The 10,271-nt window shown below is 47.7% G+C and overlaps 2 protein-coding genes across 2 annotated transcripts in view; one reads left to right on the plus strand and one right to left on the minus strand.

Annotated features, from left to right (window-relative positions):
* The window catches only part of LOC123183936 (proline-rich receptor-like protein kinase PERK8), a gene marked incomplete in the record, with an annotated part of 4,381 nt that extends 1,118 nt beyond the window's left edge, over nucleotides 1-3,263 (plus strand). The window contains 8 exon segments of the mRNA XM_044596295.1: nucleotides 1-444; nucleotides 539-970; nucleotides 1,075-1,161; nucleotides 1,248-1,318; nucleotides 1,400-1,476; nucleotides 1,559-1,706; nucleotides 2,310-2,471; nucleotides 2,847-3,263. Coding sequence (XP_044452230.1) covers nucleotides 1-444; nucleotides 539-970; nucleotides 1,075-1,161; nucleotides 1,248-1,318; nucleotides 1,400-1,476; nucleotides 1,559-1,706; nucleotides 2,310-2,471; nucleotides 2,847-3,068 — 1,643 coding nt within the window.
* Nucleotides 3,264-3,816: 553 nt separating this feature from the next.
* LOC123183969 (uncharacterized protein At4g37920) lies at nucleotides 3,817-6,815 on the minus strand (the record flags this gene model as incomplete). The annotated part of the gene is given in 6 exon segments (XM_044596297.1): nucleotides 3,817-4,561; nucleotides 4,642-4,829; nucleotides 4,927-5,171; nucleotides 5,395-5,566; nucleotides 5,716-6,149; nucleotides 6,719-6,815. Coding segments are annotated over 6 exon segments (1,296 nt in total), but the record flags the coding sequence as incomplete, so codon positions are not given.
* Between the last annotated feature and the right edge of the window lie 3,456 nt (nucleotides 6,816-10,271).

Here is a 10,271-nt window from a genome sequence, read left to right on the forward strand (position 1 = left end):
CAACCACGGCTCCTGCGCCAAGACCCACGCCGGCCGCTCCAGCTCCAAGAACCGAGCCGACCTCCCCCTCCCCCACTGCCTCGCCCCCCGCCCACGCCCCGCCGCACGCCAAGCCATCGCCCCCTCCCTCGGCCGGCCACCGCCCGCAGCTGCCGACGCCGGCCACGGCCGTCGACCCGGCCAACCAGCACGGCAGGAGCCCCAACAAGTCCTCCACGCAGTCCGCCGGGGAGCGGGGCAAGGCCTCCGCCACGCCGAGCAACAACGGGGGGGCCAGCAACAGCGTCGTCATCGCCGTCGGCGCCGTGCTCGCCTTCCTGGTGGTCACCCTCATAGCGGCCGCCGTTCTCTACACCAAGAAGCGCCGGAGGGGGAGGGACGACTACCGCCCCGGGTTCAGGTCGCCGCCGTACTCTTCTTCAGAGCTACCACCCTCAGGTTCAGGTAATACTTCAAGTTCAACCTCAATGTGCTGAATGTGAATTCAGTGCACACTCACTAATTCAGTCAATCTTATATGTAAGTACATTTTTCACAGTTCCTTCGGGCGGCGGCTCGGCGAACGCGGCAATGTTGTCGTCGGCCGACCCCTCCGTCCACACCAACTACAGCGCCGGGAGCCCGAGACTGAAAGCGTGCCTGTCCGACATGAGCGTGGGCAACTCGCGCTTCTTCACGTACCAAGAAATGTACCAGATCACCGACGGCTTCTCGCCGCGCAATTTGCTCGGCCAAGGAGGGTTCGGGTCGGTGTACAAGGGCCGGCTGCCCGAAGGGAAAGACGTGGCTGTCAAGCAGCTGAGGGATGGCAGTGGGCAAGGGGAGCGCGAGTTCCAAGCCGAGGTGGAGATAATCAGTCGGGTGCATCACCGGCATTTGGTGTCTCTCGTGGGGTACTGCATTGACAATAGCCAAAGGCTGCTCGTCTACGATTTCGTGTCGAATGACACCCTGCATTATCATCTCCACGGTACGCTTGTTAACATTTTGCAATATTTGTGCAAAAACCATTGCCATATGTAACTTCTGGCTGTACAACAAACTGAGGTTGTTCTGAACTGTATGCGTTCGCAGGACAGGGAAGGCCTGTTTTAGAGTGGTCGGCTAGGGTTAAAATTGCTGCCGGTGCTGCTCGTGGAATAGCATACCTGCATGAAGATTGTAATGCTCTTTCTTACCTTTTCATCATCTTTCCCATTCTCATTCTGCTTTCTGTTAACCCGGCTGCCTTCTTTGCCCTTTCACAGGCCATCCAAGGATAATCCACCGAGACATCAAATCCTCAAACATTTTGTTGGATAATAACTTTGACGCACTGGTAATTGCATTCCCTATACGAGCCTGAGAGTATCTCATGATCTAGTTCATTTACTGATTACATGATATTCGTGAACTCCAGGTGGCCGATTTTGGTCTTGCAAGACTGGCTTTGGATGCTGTAACACATGTAACTACACGGGTTATGGGGACATTTGGGTGAGCAAAGTACTGCCGAATTCAGAAGCATATACTGTGATCATATAGAGTTGATGGCTAAAATGTTCTCCTTTTCTTGCAGATACATGGCTCCAGAGTATGCATCGAGTGGCAAATTGACTGAGAAATCTGATGTGTTCTCTTTTGGTGTTGTACTTTTAGAGCTTATGACTGGTCGAAAGCCTGTTGATTCATCCAGACCATTGGGTGATGAGAGCCTTGTTGAGTGGGTGAGTTATAGCACTCAACTTATTGCCTAAATTTGTTTTCACTTAGGGATCATCGAGCATATGTAGCCGATGCTTGATTGCATGTGCGTATCATATTGAAGGTCTCCTATTTGTTATTTGTTCACTAGGATAATCATTGTAGAAGTTATAAGTTGAAAATTTAATTCAGATGGGTAGTTTGTCTTTTGTTCACTAGGATAGTCATGCAGTACAGACTTGTTTCATCAGATGGATTTGTCATTGTAGAGGTTGTAAGTTGAAAATTTCACCTTAAATGCCCGGTTCCCGTATTTTGAGTAATAACTTACTAGGCATAGAAGTACATATGTTGGAAATACCACTCTTCATTCTTCGGATATGAAGTTACGGTGTCTAAGCCTGTGGCATGTCATAGTTGCTGCAGGCCTAGACCTGCTTCCTGTAGCATGATGATTTATCATGTACAGAAATATCCTGATATTCCTTCCTTACAACATTAATTTGGGTGCTTATTTGGTCTCTATTAAAATGAACTTGTAATTCCTCCCACATGTTCCTTCATTTAGTTGGTTTGTTCCTTTCCTTTTTCTTCTTCAAAACTATGCAAACTGACATTATTTGCAGGCTAGACCATTGCTTAGTCGAGCTCTTGAGACGGGAAAGCTGGAAGGGTTAGTCGACCCCAGGCTTGAGAGGAATTTCAATGAGGTCGAAATGTTCCGTATGATTGAGTCTGCAGCAGCCTGCATTCGACACTCGTCATCAAAGAGGCCCAGAATGAGCCAGGTACGCATGGCCATTGTCTATCTGACCACCTTACATTACTATATCATGTGGACATTCCTAGAGCCAATCAAATGAGATGCATGCTTGGGTTGGAGGCACAAACCACTGTTTGATAAACAAGGTTGATTTAGGTAGTCCTGTCCTTGTCAAATCCTTCTGCCATCAAGAATAAATTGTCCTTGTTAACGAAACATCGACATCTTAACTTCTGAGCCTTGTGGTGAATCTCGCACCACATCCAATGCACACACAGACAAAATTGTATGCCTTGCCAACTTTGCTTCCTAATCATGTAGAAGGAAAATTACACCATTTTATTTTATTTTATTTGGCCAGAGGATTAACAACTTGTCAATCATCTCACACTCCTTTCAGGTGGTGCGGGTCCTCGATAGCTTAGCGGATATTGACCTAACAAACGGTGTCCAGCCAGGGCAAAGCGAGCTCTTCAACGTGGCAAACACCGCGGATATCAGGATGTTCCAGCAGATGGTGCAGGGCAACCAGGACGACAGTTCCGCCTTCAGCCAATATAGCTGGATCAGTCGCAGTAGGGCCGACGCCGAAGCGACCTCCTCAAACTCCCGGATCTTGTGATCATCTTTGTTTCTGTGCTCCACGTGTACGTAGCCATTCTTCTCGACCCACTGATTCGGCCGGGCTGTGTCGACCATCGAAAAAAGTCTGGTGTAATTCTTGCCTTGTTACGATGATTGCTCGTGTGTAGATCACACGAGGAAGATGTACTCTTGTTTGACAAATTATTAAGCTAGCTGTTGTTGTGGTTGTTGACTAACTTGTTAGGCTGCCTGCTCCTGTTGCTGTTGCCTAACTGAAAGAGCACAATGTCTGAACTTGTGTAGTCTTTCCTTTTGTGTTGTTGGCTTGACAATGATGTTGAGGCCACATCTAAGGGAGAAAAGAAAGAGGATACTGATGATGACTTGTTCAAGTCTATTTGACTGACAACATAGTCTTGCTTTCTTCCAATATATTACCAGCATATGTATTGTATGATTTGCATGGTCAAGACGACGTTGATGTTTCGCTAACCCTAAAGATGATGATTCATTCATCTTCTAGATACATTGAAGTCTGGGGAGAGGCTACATTCTAAGACCAAGAAACCCTTGAAATTATTCTTTATGACCTCTCAAGCTGAAATATCTTTCATGATGGCGATTTCAGATCAACATCAGCTACTATGATACAGCAGCTAACATATACTCCCTCCGTTCCAAAATAGATGACCCAACTTTGTATTAACTTTAGTATAAAGTTGGGTCATCTATTTTGGAACGGAGGGAGTAACTAACAAATGAAAAAGTTGTCGAAAGGTACATAATTAAGATGTGTTTTTTCACTCAACTGTCAAGACTTCAGGCAAATCTCGAAACTTTTAACTATTTCCAAACTTCAACTCTACCTTCATGTAAACGATACACTGTTGATAACCAGCAGGAATCACAAAATTACCTTCAAATTCGCTCACTTTTATGTCACTCACCAGTGACAACCCAAGTTTGCACAGAAAATCTGAAGAGAAATATTAATCTTTTTATGTCTATCGTGATCACAATAAAGTGCTATTCTCTCAGTGTCCTCTTCAGATTCTGCCTGAGCAGAGGCAATCTGCATACACTATCTAATTATCTATGGGGAGGTTGAGGGAGTAAGACATACAATCTAAGTGAAACCTACATCCATACATCACAGTCTACAATCACTTATGCACCGTACAGTCCGGATTTAATCCGTGTGAAGTATTGCATTCTTCATTCCCAGCAGCCATTGACTGCAACTCCGCTACCGCTACCGCTGCGCAGCAAGCAGAGCATGCAAGGCCATCATGTTGTTCAGATGATAATACTTGTAGCGCAATCACCAGGAGCATGAGACCACAATCTTTTCTGATGATCGACATTCAGAGTCAGAGGTATTGATCCTTGATCGTCTTCACAAGCTCTTCAACCCTCTTGATAATTTTAGGGTTCATCAAGTCCCTTGCCTGCCCAAGGAGAGTGCCCTCCCTGCTGCTATAATATGCGTCGATTATAGCGCTTGCCCAAGTGTGCAACACCTCAGGACTCCTGCAATCCACCAGGTTATGTCAAATCGGTTTCGAGATTACACAAAATAATCTTTTTTGTGAAATACTAACAATACTTACGTGAATAAGGTATCGACATTCTCGCCTTGAAGTTCAGGACCAGGAGTAAAAGCGTCATTCAACGCACTCAGACGTTCTGCTGGATCCTCAATCATTATAAGATGCTTCAGTATTCTGATGTCCTTTGGCATTTGCCTCTGGAGATTGGCCACAGCAGTCATGTATAGATGGAACATTATGTCTTTTGCCTGCAGAATTTTGGTAGATCCCCTTAAACTTACGAATCTGTAAATGAGACAAAGATGGGAAAGAAGCATGAAAGTATTTGCAGCGCTAGATCCTTACGTCCGATTTTGTGATGTCGGTGCCCTTTGCAGCTGACCAAGCTTTTGAAAGCATCAACACCAACGCAGAGTCTAGTTCCTTCTTCTCGGCCAAGTCATCGATCTTTCGGCATGCAGCGTCCACTGAAGGTGAATTGAGTATGTCCTTTAGCTTTAGTTCCGCAACATTCAGCGCTTGAAGACTGCCAGACATGTCATCATGAGCTTGCAGAGCATCCACACAATCATTTCCAAGTGTTGCCAACTCTGCAAGCAAACCAATGAAGAGAGAAATGATGAACCAGGGAAACAATGGTCTGTCATAAGGACTCAGCAAGGTAGCAAACGACTGTCCTAACCGACACTTTGTGTTTCTCTGTTACATGACATCAGGAGTGGAATAAGCCATCAAAGGCAACAGTCAAGACATGAAAGAGGAAAAGAGGTCAAATTTGCAGAAAAATGGTAATCAAATTCTCAAGTGTCTCACCTTTTTGCTTAGCAGGCTCATCCTTATACGACTCTGCGACATAATAAAGGTGGTTGAAAAACTCCACCGTGAAATCTTTACGGCGCTTAGCAACAACATCACCAATTTTGCCAGATGGTGTGGATTTCACTAATTCAAATAGTTCATTGTGCCTTTGTACGTCCTCGTCTACCTGAAAAGCATAGAGTGACGTACCATTAATAAGTGCTAAGTTAAATAATGTGTATCCTGTAAATAAGACACACCACTAGCAAGTGCCAAGTTAAATCATAAAAAACTGAATCGTCAAGTGTATCCTGTAGATAAGAAAGACAACAACACCTCTTTCAGTTTTCTAGCCAGCCTGAGAAGGCCGTGCTTCATCTCAGGATTTGTTTCCGCATCTGCTCTCTCCTGGCAGCGCTTGAAAAAATGCGGCCTTATGTTGTCCCACTCCCTGCTGAACGCCAGCAATTTCCTCCAATCCGTCGGTGTAGGCTTATCGACCATGAAGACGCCAATCAACTTATCAGATATCTTGACCATTTTTTGGTTGATGTTGGCTGTAGTAGCCTTGTGGTTCTCCTTGCCCGCGCTTCCTTCAGAAGGATGATCTTCTTGGTGCGATGAAGCGGTGGCCATATGGCCATTCGCGTATCCACTGCTTGACGGCGCGTTCTCTGTGTAATCGTCGGGCACTGCTGCTGCTGCCACGTCGCCGACCGCTTCCACGTTGGAGCATCGTGGCTGGGGAAGGCCACGGAACATGTGTTGTCCTGAGATGAGGAGAAATGGCAGGAATGTTACCGTTCTGTAAAAGGTGTTGTAATTTTTCAAAAGTAGCTCAAGAGGGACACAAATACTGTATACTGCACACATATGAGCAGACAGACGTAACGTAAGCCATGGTTTACGTTTTACATTCACTGCCAACCGCCTAACAAGTTGATAATATGCAGGAACTCCTGAAGTTCGGTGCACGGGTTAGGCAGGATGGGTCAATTAACAGACAAAGTTTTAGCCTTTTGCTGTTTCCAGAGGGACAAGAGGGGGGCAGGTGCCATAACCAGATAACCACCTTAACCCAGTAAATTCTGAACAAGTGGACATGAGAATTTCAGGAAACAGTTATAGCAAATGGCTGCAGGAAATCAAAGCATATACAACTAGTGACACAGTTATAGCTAATTTAGGAGATTATCAAACTAAAGAAAGCATTATCGTTTGACAATAACCGTTAGCACAGCTGAATTGAGAACGAGAGCAGTAAAATCCACTGCGAAGTTAGCATAGCAAGCAACCATGTATCGGTGGACAGGCATGAAGAGGGAGCAGAGGAACGTACCATCGCCGGCGGGGGCGCAGGGAGGAGGGGTGTAAGGGAAGGCGGCGCAGGTGAGGTATATGGGCGGAGGGCGGCGGAGAGGGAAGGAGCAGCAGGGGCGGGGTCGCCGGAGCGAGCCGGAGGTGCCGGCGGCGGCGGCGGCGAGGTAGGGTAGGGAGGCGATAGCAGCAGCAGCGTGGTCGGGAGTCATGGTGGTCTCTGTCTGTCTGTCTGTCTTTTTTTTTTTTGAGGGAAAGTCTGTCTGTCTGTCTGTCTGTGAGACAAGAGACCGCGCAGCCCACTTCACTTGTCTGCCGCATGCAGACCCATCCAAAGCCCAATGGGCCGCACCCCCCCTGAACGCCTCTTGTATTTCTGTCCACTCCTAAATTCTACCTACTTCAAAACGAAAAAAAACCCAACTTAAAAAAAAATCTTTTAGATGCTCTCTGAACTTTGAACTCCCCTGTAAGGGCCTCTTTGGATTGTGAGATGTACATACGAATCTTAGGGTAGGGATACCTAATCCTTATTACGATATCAACAACTTTTCTTTTTTTTGCAATTTTTGATTGCTCTATTCATGTTTTTAATTACTCTATGTGTGCCTACCTCTGCCCGCGTCATATTCATCAGGCTAATAATTAATTTGACCGTTTCTTTCTTCCACCACTTCCTCCGTCAATTGTTATGCCCTTTTCCTGAGACATGTTGCCTGCCTCTGCCCGCGTCGCCCCCGCTCGGGCGACTCAGGCAGGATCTAAAACCCTAGCCGCTGGGGGTCCCCATCCGTCCTCCCCTCCCTCCGCCGCTGCCGAAGGACGCCGCCGGCTATAGCCCGGGGCTGATGGCGGTGGCGGGGGTCTTCCCTCTTGCCCGCGCCGTGCGAGTGGTGCGGAGCCCCGCGGCGTGGGTGGCACGGCCGATCTGGCCTGGCGGCGCGGCGGGCCTGCCTGTGACGCCCCCGATTTAATCGTACACTAATCATGCACGCAAATGTGTACGATCAAGATCAGGGACTCACGGGAAGATATCACAACACAACTCTACAAATAAAATAAGTCATACAAGCATCATAATACAAGCCAGGGGCCTCGAGGGTTCGAATACAAGTGCTCGATCATAGACGAGTCAGCGGAAGCAACAATATCTGAGTACAGACATAAGTTAAACAAGTTGCCATAAGATGGCTAGCACAAACTGGGATACAGATCGAAAGAGGCGCAGTCCTCCTGCCTGGGATCCTCCTAAACTACTCCCGGTCATCATCAGCGGGCAGCACGTAGTAGTAGGCACCTCCAGTGTAGTAGGGGTCGTCATCGACGGTGACGTCTGGCTCCCGGACTCCAGCATCTGGTTGCGACAACCAGATAGAAAGGAAAGGGGAAAAAAGGGGGGAGAAAGCAACCGTGAGTACTCATCCAAAGTACTCGCAAGCAAGGAACTAAACTACATATGCATGGGTATATGTGTAAGGAGGCCATATCAGTGGACTGAACTGCAGAAAGCCAGAATAAGAGGGGGATAGCTAGTCCTATCGAAGACTACGCTTCTGGCAGCCTCCGCCTTGCAGCATGTAGAAGAGAGTAGATGGAAGTCCTCCATGTAGCATCTCCAAGTAGCATCTCGAGTAGCATAAACCTACCCGGCGATCCTCTCCTCGTATCCCTGAGGTAGAGCGACCACCGGTTGTATCTGGCACTTGGAAGGGTGTGTTTTATTAAGTATCCGGTTCTAGTTGTCATAAGGTCAAGGTACAACTCCAAGTCGTCCTGTTACCGAAGATCATGGCTATTCGAATAGATTAACTTCCCTGCAGGGGTGCACCACATAGCCCAACACGCTCGATCCCATTTGGCCGGACACACTTTCCTGGGTCATGCCCGGCCTCGGAAGATCAACACGTCGCAGCCCCACCTAGGCACAACAGAGAGGCCAGCACGCCGGTCTAAACCTAAGCGCACAGGGGTCTGGGCCCATCGCCCATAGCACACCTGCACGTTGCGAGGGCGGCCGAAAGCAGACCTAGCCTAGTGGCGTTCCAGTCCAATTCGGCGCGCGCCGCTCCGTCGCTGACGTCTGAAGTGCTTCGGCTGATACCACGACGTCGGGATACCCATAACTACTCCCACGTAGATGGTTAGTGCGTATAGGCTCGTAGCCAGACTCAGATCAAATACCAAGATCTCGTTAAGCGTGTTAAGTATCCGCGAACGCCGAACAGGGCCAGGCCCACCTGTCTCCTAGGTGGTCTCAACCTGCCCTGTCGCTCCGCCACATAGATCCACACAGAGGGCCGTCGGGACAAGGTCCTTTCAGCCCCCAATCCGTGAATCACTCGCGGGTACTCTTCGAGCTGACCCGACTTTAGTCACCATCTGTGTAGTATGTAGTATGTATAGTATATACCCGTGATCACCTCCGAGGTGATCACGGCCCAATAGTATAGCAAGGCAGACTGACAAGAATGTAGGGCCAATGATGATAAACTAGCATCCTATACTAAGCATTTAGGATTGCAGGTAAGGTATCAACAGGTGTAGCATCAATGTCAGGCTATGCATCAGAATAGGTATAACAGAAAGCAGTAACATGCTACACTACTCTAATGCAAGCAGTATAGAGTAGAATAGGCGATATCTGGTGATCAAGGGGGGGGGGGCTTGCCTGGTTGCTCTGGCAAGAGAGAGGGGTCGTCAACTCCGTAGTCGAACTGGGCAGCAGCAGCGTCGGTCTCGTAGTCTACCGGAGAGAAGAGGGGGAAGAAACAATGAATACCAAGTAAACAGATGCATATCGATGCATGACATGTCAAGAAGCGATGCTAGGCGTGCCCTAACGTGGTATGAGGTGGTACTGGTTAAGGGGGAATCATCCGGGAAAGTATTCCCGGTGTTTCGTGTTTTCGGGCAGAGGAGCCGGAGGGGGAAAGTTGCGGGTTCGATAGGTTAGGGGGGTGTGGTGGACGAACGGACTGTGTATCCGGAATCGTCTCGTCGTTCTGAGCAACTTTCATGTTGAAAACATTTTAATCCGAGTTACAGATTAAAAGATATGATTTTCTAAAGATTTTATTAATTTCTGAAATTTAATTATTTATTTAATTAATTCGAAAAAATGTATTAATGACGTCAGCATGATGTCATGCTGACGTCAGCAGTCAACAGGGGTTGACTGAGTCAACCCTGACAGGTGGGTCCCGCATGTCAGTCTCTGTTATCTAATTAACCTAATCAGATTTAATTAACAGTGGTTAATTAGCTTTAATTAGTGATTAGGTTAAATCTAATCTGATTTAATTAAGTTAATTAATTCTCTAATTAATTAATTAATTAATTAATATTTTAATTATTATTTTTAATATTTAGTTTTCCCCTTTTTTTTTCATTTTTGTTTTAACAGTGGGGCCGACCCCACTGGTCAGGGACCCAGCCCAACCGGGGCGGGCGAACGGGGAGAGGCGCAGTTGAGCGCCCGAATGGGGCGCAGCGGGGGAGGCCGAGGCCACGACGACGGCCGGAGGGGCCGCAGCCACAGTGAGGTTGGCCGGGCTGCGAGCGGCGCCGGCGAGGCG

The sequence above is a fragment of the Triticum aestivum genome, chromosome 1A, assembly GCF_018294505.1.
Source record: "Triticum aestivum cultivar Chinese Spring chromosome 1A, IWGSC CS RefSeq v2.1, whole genome shotgun sequence".
Lineage (NCBI taxonomy): Eukaryota > Viridiplantae > Streptophyta > Magnoliopsida > Poales > Poaceae > Triticum > Triticum aestivum.